Here is a 13,809-nt window from a genome sequence, read left to right as displayed (position 1 = left end):
TCCTTCCAATCTAGTTCTAGGGCTCATGTAGCATGTAGTAGGTCCTCAGTCTGTTAGATGAACTAATATATGAAAGAATTAAACTAAAGGAATTTAAGATTAGTAACTCACTTCTTTGATGATGCTGTGAAAGTACTGCACTCAATATGCCAGCACATTTGGAAAACTCAGCAGTGGCCACAGAACTGGAAAAGTTCAGTCTTCATTCCAATCCCTAAGAAAGGCAATGGCAAAGAATGCTCAAACTACCACCCAGTTGCACTCATCTCACATGCTAGCAAAGTAATGCTCAAAATTCTCCAAACCAGGCTTCAACAGTACATGAACTGTGAACTTTCAGATGTTCAAGTTGGATTTAGAAAAGGAAGAGGAACCAGAAGTCAAATTGCCAACATCCACTGGATCATTGAAAAAGCAAGAGAGTTTCAGAAAAACATCTATTTCTGCTTTATTGACTATGTCAAAGCCTTTGACTGTGTGGATCACAACAAACTGTCAAAAATTCTTCAAGAGATGGGAATACCAGACCACCTGACCTGCCTCCTGAGAAACTTGTATGCAGGTCAAGAAACAACAGTTAGAACTGGACGTGCAACAACAGACTGGTTCCAAATCTGGAAAGGAGTACGTCAAGGCTTTATATTGTCATGCTGCTTATTTGTCTTATATGCAGAGTACATCATGTGAAATGCCGGGCTGGATGAAGCACAAGCTGGAATCAAGATTGCTGGGAGAAATATCAATAACCTCAGATATGCAGATGACACCACCCTTATGGCAGAAAGTGAAGAAGAACTAAAGAGCCTCTTGATGAAAGTGAAAGAGGAGAGTGAAAAAGTTTGCTTAAAGCTCAACATTCAGAAAATGAAGATCATGGCATCTGGTCCCATCACTTCATGGCAAATAGATAGGAAAACAGTGGAAACAGTGACAGACTTTATTTTTTTAGGCTCCAAAATCACTGCACATGGTGACTGCAGCCTTAAAATTAAAAGATACTTGCTCCTTGGAAGAAAAGTTATGACCAACCTAGACAGCATATTAAAAACAGAGACATTACTTTGCCAACAAAGGTCCATCTAGTCAAAGCTATGGTTTTTCCAGTAGTCATGTATGGATGTGAGAGTTGGACTATAAAGAAAGCTGACTGCTGAAGAACTGATGCTTTTGAACTGTGGTGTTGGAGAAGATTCTTGAGAGTCCCTTGGACAGCAAGGAGATCCAACCAGTCCATTCTAAAGGAGATCAATCCTAAATATTCATTGGAAGGACTGATGCTGAAGCTGAAACTCCAATAATTTGGCCACCTGATGCAAAAAAACTGACTCACTTGAAAAGATCCTGATTGTGGGAAGGATTGAAGGCTTGAGGAGAAAGGGATGACTGAGGATGAGATGGTTGGATGGCATCACAGACTCAATGGACATAAGTTTGAGTAAACTCTGGGAGTTGGTGATGGACAGAGAGGCCTGGCATGCTGCAGTCCATGGGGTCTCAAAGAGTTGGACACGACTGAGCCACTGAATTGACCTGAACTCACTTCTGGGTGCAGTCTAGAAGAATCTTTAAAAATGTCTTGTGACTCTTTCAATTCTGGTTTTCTCCGTGTGTATGCCCAGCAGAGAGGTTGCTGGGTCATAAGGCAGTTCTATTTCCAGTTTTTTAAGGATTCTCCACACTGTTCTCCATAGTGGCTGTACTAGTTTGCATTCCCACCAACAGTGTAAGAGGGTTCCCTTTTCTCCACACCCTCTCCAGCATTTATTGCTTGTAGACTTTTGGAAAGAGACATGTGTACCCCAGTGTTCATCACAGCACTGTTTATAATAGCCAGGACATGGAAGCAACCTAGATGTCCATCAGCAGATGAATGGATAAGAAAGCTGTGGTACATATACACAATGGAGTATTACTCAGCCATTAAAAAGAATACATTTGAATCAGTTCTAATGAGGTGGATGAAACTGGAACCTATTATACAGAGTGAAGTAAGCCAGAAAGAAAAACACCAATACAGTATACTAACTCATATATATGAAATTTAGAAAGATGGTAACGAGAACCCTGTATGCGAGACAGCAAAAGAGACACAGATATATAGAACAGTCTTTTGGACTCTGTGGGAGAGGGAGAGGGTGGGATGATTTGGGAGAATGGCATTGAAACATGTATAATATCATATATGAAATGAATCACCAGTCCAGCATGCATGATACTGGATGCTTGGGGCTGGTGCACTGAGACGACCCAGAGGGATGGTACGGGGAGGGAGGAGGGAAGGGGGTTCAGGATGGGGAACACGTGTGTACTTGTGGCAGATACATGTTGATGTATGGCAAAACCAATACAATATTGTAAAGTAATTAACCTCCAATTAAAATAAATAAATTTATATTAAAAAAAATTAAAAATAAAAATACCAAAAAAAAAGTCTTGTGGCATTGAGTCTTTATAATCTCTAAATCTGTTTTTCTCTTATTTTTCTTAAATAAAAAAATTCATCATAAGTTAAAACATCTTGATTAGTGATAACTGAAATCACATGGAACTGAATAGTTTGGAACCTTTCCATCTCTTAAATGATATGGTATTATATCATGTAGTAATTTGATGAAGAATGGACTTGAGGGTTATGAGTGGGTCCTGTGAGGCTGTCATTGGTTCATTGATCTAAAGCAGAAGAGCTTTCTACTAATTTAGATTGAAGACTCAAAGGCAGAGAGAAACCTTAAAATGTGTTAGCGGATTGATTTAAAGTAGCTAACTCATTGTGATTAATATATAGTCAAGATTTATTTTTTTTAATTTTATAAGAAATAGACTTTATCCCTGCTGTCATTCTCTAACATGTTTTTTAAAAAAGATTTGTATTAAAAAGCAGATCACTTTAAGAAGCCAGGCAGGTTGAAAAAAGTCTCACTTTCCACAGACAAGACAGACTCCTTCCTGTTTCTGCCTACTGGTTAGTCATGGTGGGATTTGTTTGGCTTTATGAATCTCATTAAATTTTAATGTATAGATCAGATGTCTTATTGTAGGTAAAAGGAAAGGATGCGGTGTCTGTTTTGGCCCTATCATTTTACCACACAAGGGAACCATTAGTGGAGAATCAAATTGATTCCTGTAAAGCTTTTCCATTTCAGCTTTTCTTTCTCCTGTTTCCTTTCTCCATGATGGTTATTCCTTTCATTTATTTTTTGCTTTTTCCAAATTTGGAACACTTGTGCAGAAACTATCTTTTCAAATAGATGTGGTGCAGTAGTTGCCTTCTGTGGTGTTTATGTTGGCTATAATTTCATCAAGGTTCATGTTAACCTAGAACTACGTTTGTGACCTTTTAAAGTTAATGATTTTGATGGCCAGATGATTTCATGATATCCTGTACTTGAAAAAAATGCATTCTTTCATTCAACAAGTGTTTATTGAGTATTTACTGAATATTTCTTATGTGTCAGGGATTGTACCCTGTGAATACAGGAAAGATAAGGTCCTTGATCTTGCTGAACTTATACTCTTCTGGGAGATAGGAAAAACAAAGCCAGGAGGGTTTGTCTCGTGAACATATAAGAGAGACACTTATAGATTTGTGTAGGTTTTCTGAAGGAAGAGTTGTTTAAAAGCAGCATCTAGTCATTTGTCAACACTGCCTTCTGGGTAAACTGTGTCCTCAAATTTTGAAGAGCACATGTGTGTGCTCTCTTGTTCCTTTTGCTTTGTTGCCACCGAGAAAGCAGTGTGGGTCACCAGCAGCTCTACTGGAACCATTCGAGAAAATTTGGCCAGGGTTTTCGCTCTTGCTGGCCTAATCAAACCAGCGGGGTCTGATCTGGAAATACAAACGTAAGATCTTCAGCCAGTACTTGAAGGACATGAGCTTCATTAACTTGGCCTAAATGAACTCCCTTTAATGGATCATCCAGCACATGTACCATATGCAGAAACAATACTAGCTCTTTGTACATAAAATAAAAGTTTTGAAAACTCAAAAAAAAAAAAAAAAAAAAGCAGCACCTAAGAGAATAAATAGGGGTTAGTCAAGCAAAAGAGGGGAGAGAGAAAGAGGCGTTTCAGCTAGAAGGAATGGCTATTAAAAAAACAAACAAACAAACCTTGAAGCAGATGGACAGTGCTCTTCAACTAGTGGTCTTTAGTAAGCATCTGACTATTCCTAAAGTGAAAGTCGCTCAGTCGTGTCTAATTCTGCGACCCCATGGACTATAGAGTCCATGGAATTCTCCAGGCCAGAATACTGGAGTGGGTAGCCTTTTCCTTCTCCAAGGAATCTTCCCAACCCAGGGATCTAACCCAGGTCTCCTGCACTGCAGGCAGATTCTTTACCAGCTGAGCCATAGAGGAAGCCTGAGTATTCCTAAAGGACTTTTGAGATACTTTGAATACTTGTGAATACCTTGAATATTCCAAATTTAAATATTTATTTAATTAAATATTTAATTACTTTAAATTTAAATATTTAAAATCATAAGTTTAGTTGCAAAACATGTATTTTCTGCCATATTATGTATTTTGTACACATCTCAAATGTTTCCATGTTAATTTAATTTGTGGAAAACATTTGCCACAATATTGGCGAAACTAGTCCTCATTTTCTAACTAGTCAGCCAAATCAGATTTACTTTTTTTGAACTTTGTATCTTAAAAAGTTCTTGCTTTAGCCAGTCAATTATCTTTTAAAGATTTAAAAATAAGAAAAAAATGTGCTTTTATATTTATGCACATAGTTACCGTTTTGTGCTCTTCCTTTATTTCTGTAAATCCAAACTTCTATCTGGTATAATTTTCTTCCTGAAGGACTTCCTTTAACTTTTTTTATAGTTCATGTCTGCTGGGTAATGAATTCTTTTAACTTTTGCATAGCTGGAAAAGTCTTTATTTTGCCCTAATTTTTGAAATATTTTCTTTGTATCCACCCAAAGTGCTTTCAGTGCTTTGCTCCAGTCTTCTCTGGCTTGTATTGTTTCCAATGAGAAGTCTGTTGTTATTCTTATCTTTGTTTCTCTGTAATATAAAGTGTCTCATTTTTCTCTGGCTGCTTTTAATATTTTCTCTTCATTATTGGTTTTAAGCAATTTCTTATGATGTAGCTTGTTGTGAGTCCTTTGATGATTTTTGTGCTTGGGGTTAATGAAGCTTTTTGAACCTTGTGCTTTATTCTTTTCATTAAATTTGAAAAATTTATAGCTATTTTTTCTTCAGTTTTTTCCCCTGTCCCTTTTTCTCTCCTTTGGGGACTTCAGTTACAGACATACAGGCTGCTTGGAATTATGCCACAACTCATAGATGCTCTGCTCATTTTCTTTTAAGTTTTGTTTTCTCCTATTTTAAATAATTTTCATTGCTATGACTTTAGTTTCAATAATCTTCGTGCAAAACAGAAAAAAGAAAAAAAAAATCTTCGTGCTATATCTTATCTAATAGTAATCTATCCAGTGTAGTTTTGTATCTCAGACACGTCTCTAGTTGATCTGAGTATTTTTTTAAATATAATTTTCATTTATCTACTCAGTCTTTCTTTTAGCTTTTGAGCATATGAAACACATAGTAACTGTTTTAACCTTCTTGTCTACTAATTCTGTCGTCTGTGTCATTTCTGGGTTGGTTTTGAATGATTATCTTTTCTGTTCATAACAGGTAGTATTTTCGTGTGTTTTTATATGCCTAGTGAATTTCAGTTGGATGCCAGTGTCCTATTACTCTCACAACAAGCACAATACAAATGCTTTATTTTCCAGTTCTGGAGGTCTAAAGTCCAAAATAGGTTAGCAGAGTTGGTTCCTTCTGGAGATTTAAGGAAAGGATTCATTTCCTTGCCTTTTCCAGCCGCGACACTGTCCGAATTCCTTGGCTTATAGCCGCATGTCACTCCAACCTCTACTTCTATTACATCTCTTTTTGGTTCGGTTTTCAGATCATAGTGAGATGATACCTTCAACGTGTTGATAAAAATAATGATCAATCAGAATTCTGTACTACTGAAGTAGTCTTTGAAGAATGAAGACAAAGTAGGCATTTTCAAACAAACCAAAATGAATACATTTTGTCACTAGCAGACTCATAAAGACACATGTAAAATACAAGGATGTGTGTGTATGTGCTCAGTCGTGTCTGACTCCTTGCAACCCTTGGGCTGTACCCCATGAGACTCCTCTGACCATGGAATTTTCCAGGCAAGAATACTGGAGTGGGTTGCCATTTCCTCCTCCAGGGAAAATCTTCCTGACCTGGGAATCAAACCCAAGTCTCCTGCGTCTCCTGCATTGGCAGATGGATTTTTTACCACTGAGCCACCTTTGATCTGAAAATATAAAGAAACAGAGAGTTAAAGTTATATCCAATCAAATACAATAGTCAGAGCAAGCTGGTTTACAATAAACCAGCAAAAAACATTATTGGAGATACAGAGAGGTGTCACCTAATGATTTTTAGATTCAAATTATAAGAAAGATATAATAATTACAAATTTATATGTACCTAATAAGTTAGCTTCAGTAAAACAAAAACAGAGCTGCAAGGGGATATGGACAAATCTGTTGTTCTGGTGGGATTTTTTATCACTCAGTAATTGATATATAAAACAGACCAAAAAAGTATCAGCAAACATATAAAAGATATGAACAGCACAGTTACCAAGCTTAAGTTAATGAATATATAAAATAATTTACCTAAAAATTAAGAGCAAACTTATTCTTTTCAAGCACATAGAAAATTATACCCTTTAAAAATACTAATTGTATGTTATATGAGTATCATCTCAAACTCTTGAGATTTATCAGTTTTGGTCTGTCATATTGGTGAAGATGCCTAAGTTTGATTATACATTGAGTTGTTGAAACTCTGAGGAAGCAGGTACTCTTATCCATTGTGGTGGAAATGTAAACTGATAATTTCTGTGGATGGCAATATAGCAATGTTTGTCAAAACTATTAATGTCCACACCTATGGGAGAAGGAAATGGCAGCCCACTCCAGTGTTCTTGCCTGGAGAATCCCAGGGATGGGGGAGCCTGGTGGGCTGCCGTCTATGGGGTCACACAGAGTCAGACACGACTGAAGCAACTTAGCAGCAGCAGCAGCCACACCTATGACTCAGCAGTTCAATTTCTAGATAGTGTCCTACAGATATATACATTTAAAAATGATATTTATTGGGAAATCCCTAGTGATCCAGTGAGTTAGTACTTGGTTTTCATTCAGTTCAGTTCAGTTGCTCAGTTGCGTCCGACTCTTTGCAACCCTACGAACCACAGCACACCAGGCCTCCCGGAGGAGGAGGAGGCCAACTCCAACTCCCGGAGTCTACCCAAATCCATGTCCATTGAGTCAGTGATGCCATCCGACCATCTAATCCTCTGTTGTCCCCTTCTCCTCCTGCCCTCAATCTTTCCCAGCATCAGGGTCTTTTGAAATGAGTCAGCTCTTCACATCAGGTGGCCAAAGTATTGGAGTTTCAGCTTCAACATCAGTCCTTCCAGTGAACACTCAGGACTGATCTCCTTTAGGATGGACTGGTTGGATCTCCTTGCAGTCCAAGGGACTCTCAACAGCCTTCTCCAACAGCACAGTTCAAAAGCACTCAGCTTTCTTTATAGTCCAACTCTTAACATCCATAAATGACTACTGGAAAAACCATAGCTTTGACTAGATGGACCTTTGTTGACAAAGTAATGTCTCTGCTTTTTAATATGCTGTCTAGGTTGGTCATAACTTTCCTTCCAAGGAGTAAGCATCTTTTAATTTCATGGCTGCAGTCACCATCTGCAGTGATTTTGCAGCCCAGAAAAATAAAGTCAGACACTGTTTCCCCATCTATTTGCCATGAAGTGATGGGACTGATGCCATGATCTTCATTTTCTGAATGTTGAGCTTTAAGCCAACCTTTTCACTCTGCTCTTTCACTTTCATCAAGAGGCTCTTTAGTTCTTCACTTTCTGCCATAAGGGTGGTGTCATCTGCATATCTGAGGTTATTGATATTTCTCCCGGCAATCTTGATTCCAGCTTGTGTTTCTTCCAGCCCAGCATTTCTCATGATGCACTCTGCATATAAGTTAAACAAGCAGGGTGACAATATGCAGCCTTGACGTACTCCTTTTCCTATTTGGAACCAGTGTGTTGTTCCATGTCCAGTTCTAACAGTTGCTTCCTGACCTGTATACAGATTTCTCAAGAGGCAGGTCATATGGTCTGGTATTCCTATCTCCTTCAGAATTTTCCACAGTTTATTGTGATCCACACAGTCAAAGGCATTGGCATAGTCAATCAAGCAGAAATAGATGTTTTCTGGAACTCTCTTGCTTTTTCGATGATCCAGCAGATGTTGGCCATTTGATCTCTGGGTCCTCTGCCTTTTCTAAAACCAGCTTGAACATCTGGAAGTTCATGGTTCACGTATTGCTGAAGCCTGGCTTGGATAATTTTCAGCATTACTTTACTAGCATGTGAGATGAGTGCAATTGTGCAGTAGTATTCTTTGGCATTGCCTTTCTTAGGGATTGGAATGAAAACTGACCTTTTCCAGTCCTGTGGCCACTTCTTAGTTTTCCAAATTTGCTGACGTATTGAGTGCAGCACTTTCACAGCATCATTTTTTAGGATTTGAAATAGCTCAACTGGAATTCCATCACCTCCAGTAGCTTTGTTCATAGTGATGCTTTTAAGGCCCACTTGACTTCATATTCCAGGATGTCTGGCTCTAGGTGAGTGTGAGTGATCATACCATCGTGATTATCTCGGTCATGAAGATCTTTTTTTGTACAGTTCTTCTGTGTATTCTTGCCACCTCTTCTAAATCTTCTGCTTCTGTTAGGTCCATACCATTTTTGTCCTTTATTGAGCCTATCTTTGCATGAAATGTTCCCTTGATATCTCTAATTTTCTTGAAGAGATCTCTAGTCTTTCTCATTCTATTGTTTTCCTCTATTTCTTTGCATTGATCACTGAGGAAGGCTTTCTTATATCTCCTTGCTATTCTTTGGAGCTCTGCATTCAAATGGGTATATCTTTCCTTTTCTCCTTTGCTTTTCACTTCTCTTCTTTTCACAGCTATTTGTAAGGCCTCCTCAGACAGCCATTTTGCTTTTTTGCATTTCTTTTTCTGAGCCCAAATTTAATCCCTGGTCAGGAGACTAACATTTTGGAAGCTGCACAGCACAAACAACAGAAAAGATGTTTATTCAAGGTGGTTCATTGCAGCAGTCTAGTAAATTATGGACTTACGGAGCTGTGTAAAAGAATAGGGAGGTTCTTTGGATACTTCTATTAGAACATCTCCAAGTTAAATTAAGTGAAAAAATCAGAATGCAGAGAGTATGCATAGTGTGATCCTATTTATATTAAAAAAATGGAAGTCTGTGTTTTTGTTTCTTTGTGCATAAAATATCTTTTTTATTGAAGAATGCAGAGGAAATGGGTAACATTGGTTGCAAGTAGATGGAATTTGAATGCCTAGGAGATAGTGGAGGGAAGAAAAATTTTCACTGTATGCCTTAGTGTTTTATATATGTGTATATGTTTTTGTCATATGTATAGATATATATATTATGTAATTTCAAATTAAATTTTAATTTTAACTTAAAAATTTTAACTAAATGTAACCAATCACCTAAGATTGTTGATCAAAAGCCATGTCAGTGAGGTCTTGCTCTTTGCTGATATTTATAATGTGCTGCCTTATGGCTCTGATGTTTGTGACTTACCAGAGTATGTTTCTTGAGAGTTAGTGTTTTTTGCATCTTTATATACATAGTTATAGTGTCCATAGCCCAGTGCTTTTTACGTAATTGAAATTGATATGTTGGTTTAATTCTATTTATTAACAGTGCAAGACTGCCTTGTACTTGTGGAATTTTATATTATTTTTTTGATCCTCAGAACTGCCTGTGGAGTGGGCTTTTATTTGTGTGGGACATTTTTTTGTGTTTTCAAATAAGAATGTGTAATTTTGGCTAAATATTTTAACTTAAAGTAATTTATTGCATGTGTTTATAAGTTACTCTGTGATAACATAATGCGTTTATTCAGTATGGAATTAGAGGAAATGATCCGGTAAGTCCTTTTCACCTCTGTATAGAAGAACAGTTGAATGAATGAATACATATTAGTAGTACAGGTGGATCAAGGTGAATATTTGCTTTATGCATTTTGGGTTCCTTTTTAAAATGATCTCCCACCTCCAAAAGACACCTGACTTCACTGATCAGGTCATCTATGCTATTAAACTAAATTATATCAAACTATTAATTTCTGGTTATTAATGCCAGTGACATTTTAATGAACACCACTGTTTTATAGGGCTGTTTTCAAACAGTCTAGTTTGTCAAAGAAATCCATTTGACTAGATGAATGAAAAATTTGTACATTACCTCATGCTTTTTCTTTGCGTTTCCTCCTATTCCTTTGGTTCGTCTGGTTATTATTTTTTTCATTTAGCACAGTGCTTTGGTATTTTGTTTCCAGATGTTGAATCTGAAACTGTTGTCAGTGTCTTTTAATGACAGTGTGTATAGGGTGAGTAGTAAGGAAACAAAGGAGTTACAGAGATATAGCCCCCTAAAGTAAAAGGTCCAGAACTCCTTTTCATTCTGTTTTGTAGTCAGGAAATAATGAAGAACAAAGGCTTAATGCAGTGAGTGAATGAATATGCTGCCCTTAATTGCCCATTTTAAAAGCTGTAAACTCTTGTCTATTTTCCATATAGGAAAAAAAGGTGAATTCATCTCCATTTACATCCATTGAATTTGCATGTGATATTCCTCTCCTTGGTTCTGCCAGTGAGTTAACTCCATGTTCCTCCCCACAGGGTGGAGAATGCTTGCACCAAGCTTGTCCAAGCAGCCCAGATGCTTCAGTCAGACCCTTACTCAGTGCCTGCTCGAGATTATCTAATTGATGGGTCAAGAGGCATCCTCTCCGGCACATCAGACCTGCTCCTCACCTTCGACGAGGCTGAGGTAAGGCACCCCGATGTCCAAGCAGACCTCTTCCTGACAAAAAGCCCAGTCGTAAAGATAATAATGGAAGATTGAGGATTGTTTAGGATGAGAAAACGTTGACTAGCTACACATCTGAATCACTGTGTTTTCTACTTATCGTTAACACAATTGATTGAATACTCTGAAATATATTTTCAGGTTCGTAAAATTATTAGAGTTTGCAAAGGAATTTTGGAATATCTTACAGTGGCAGAGGTGGTAGAAACTATGGAAGATTTGGTCACTTACACGAAGAATCTTGGACCAGGTTAGTCATATGCTACTTTTATAATAAATGTTCTGTGAATTGTCCTTGGTTGATCAGGAGGAAAGGGGCACTCCTCCCTGCTTTTTTTGTGGAAGGTAGGTAATGATGCTTTGGATTTTTAGTTGTCTCTGCTCTCTTGATGGAGCTGACTCTGTGCTTCTACTGAAGAGAAATCATTGTCTCTGAAAGCTGAATCTGCTTTCTGCAAATCCTGGCCCTGTCTAATGAACTGAACTAGACATTGCAAATGTTGCTGGAGAATGTAGGAAATACTTTTCTATTACTGCAATGCTTAAGGCCACCCTGAATCCTGACCTCTTCATTCCACATTATACGGCATTCCTTCACTGTCAGCCAGCTGGCCTGAGCTCTCTGTGACCTCTTAGCTTGCTAATTAGCTCGCCTGCTATTATGGATTCATGCCCTTGCCCAAGACTGCATAATATAATCAGACCTAGAAGGAGAGAAGAGCTTCTGTAGCTAAATCTCTGATTGTGTAGTCATCTGAGAATTAAATATTCAAAATACATGAACAGTACCAGCTTTTGGTGTTACATAACATGAACTTGAGGCTCCTTAAAGTATAAATGAGACTAATGATAAGACATATTAGATGTTTAATTTGTTAGTATTAAGGATCACATATTTTGTAAAATTCTTTTTTCTTACATAAAATGATTTTTAATTAATAGCATTTTCTGGAGGTTCCAGTGCAGTCATTCTGTAAACTTAACGGCAGTTAAGAATTTCTCTGAGCTATCGTTGAAGATCTCTGAGAAATGGCTTTAGAGAAGTACCCTTTAAACTTGTTCCTAGCACTATGAAGAAACCTTATTTCTTCAGATGAAATCTAGTGCAAAATCTCAACATATGAAAGACAAAAATGGAGCCAGTGTGGATCAAGCAGGGGTATCCCCACCTTTCCATCTCCCTTTGGGTACCCGTGAGAATCCGTGAAACTACTTAAGAAATTCTAAGAGCAGTTTAAAAATCAAAGTATTAGAGACTCACATAGCACCTTTGAATAATAACCAAAGTAAACAAAAGTTTCTAGTAGGCTAACTCTGAAATACCAGATTGTTTCAAATGCTGTCATCACCATAATTACATTTATAACATTTTTGTTTGTTTTTAATTATGACAGTGAGACCCCCCTCCTTATTTTGGGCAAATTGGAAAGTAGAGAAAATTTTAAAGATGAAAACAAAACATGTTATTGTAATTCCTAAGATTTTTTTCAGCTGCTAGATTCTCAGTACAGACACACGTCATTTTATTGTGCTTCTCTTTCTTGTGTTTCACACATACTGCGTTCTTACAAATTGAAGGTTTATGGCAACCCTAGCTCAGGCAAGTCATTTGGTGCCATTTTTCTACTTCATGTATCTGTGTCATATTTTGGTAATTCTCACAACGCTTCAAATTTTTTCATTATTATTATATTAGTTATGGTGACCTATGATCACTGATCTTTGATGTTACTGTTGAAAAGATCATGATTCGTTGAAAGCTTAGATGATAGTTGGCATGTTTTAGCAATAAAGTATTTTTAAATTAGGGTATGTACTTTGTGTTTTTAAATAGTCTTATTGCACACTTAATAGACTACAGTGCAGTGGAGATATAACTTTTATATTCCCTGGGAAACCCAAACATTCCTATGTCTTCACTTGATTGTGATGTTCACTTTGTTGCAGTGGTTTGGAACTGAATCTACAGTATCTTTGAGGCATGCCTCTAGTAGGCTCACATGAGGTTCTTACACATATAGGCTCAGTGGCCAGGTACATGACATGAAAACTGGTATGGAAGCCAGGCAAGGTATTCCCCCGCTCACCACTTGTGAATTGTTTTTTTTTTTCAAATATATATTTATTAATTTCAACAGTTTAAACATATTTGTAAATGTATGTCAGATGTGTGAAAATTATGTCACATTTAGGATTTATATTTATTAAATTAATTTTAATGAGAAGAATACATTTGCCTTAAGTTAGAACTGTTCAGCAAAATTCAATGTTATAAATGATAGAGTTCATTGATAGTATGTATGTTTAAATAAGTGGGCAGTTTGGACTTTCATAGTAATTCATAGTGAATATAGGCTCAGAAAGCCTGACTCTGGATTGTTTCACTACTCACCCTGTACAATTTATTCCCGGTGCCCCAGGAATGACTAAGATGGCCAAGATGATTGACGAGAGGCAGCAGGAACTGACTCACCAGGAGCATCGAGTGATGTTGGTGAACTCAATGAACACTGTGAAAGAGTTGCTGCCAGTTCTCATTTCAGGTATTTTCTGTCTGTATTTTATCTTACAGAAGAAAAAAAAAAAAGTGTTTATATGTTCTAAACTCTGGTGTTCATTTTATTTTCTGTTTAGTTGCATGTCCTTCAGCCTAGGTAAAAATGCAGCTGGTTAGCTAAGAGCCGGGATTCAGTTTCTTTAATGCTCTCCTCCTGCTCTTTGTGTGAAACTGCCCTCCTATTGCATACTACTGTTCCCTTGAAGTTCTAACAGGCTCCTTTTCTTCTCTAGGAACTCTAGTTTTGG

General features: G+C 37.3%; 1 protein-coding gene across 4 annotated transcripts in view; it reads left to right on the top strand.

Moving 5' to 3' along the window:
- The window catches only part of VCL (vinculin), a 111,997-nt gene that overhangs the window by 57,992 nt on the left and 40,196 nt on the right, over nt 1–13,809 (top strand). For all 4 annotated transcript variants that reach the window (XM_052639390.1, XM_052639388.1, XM_052639389.1 and 1 more), the window contains exons 3-5: nt 10,815–10,965; nt 11,146–11,254; nt 13,425–13,547. In XM_052639390.1, coding sequence (XP_052495350.1) covers nt 10,815–10,965; nt 11,146–11,254; nt 13,425–13,547 — 383 coding nt within the window. The remainder of the gene's footprint in view (nt 1–10,814; nt 10,966–11,145; nt 11,255–13,424; nt 13,548–13,809) is intronic.

This window comes from Budorcas taxicolor, chromosome 5, assembly GCF_023091745.1.
Source record: "Budorcas taxicolor isolate Tak-1 chromosome 5, Takin1.1, whole genome shotgun sequence".
NCBI classification, from domain to species: Eukaryota; Metazoa; Chordata; class Mammalia; order Artiodactyla; family Bovidae; genus Budorcas; species Budorcas taxicolor.
This window is presented reverse-complemented; position numbering and strand designations above follow the sequence as displayed.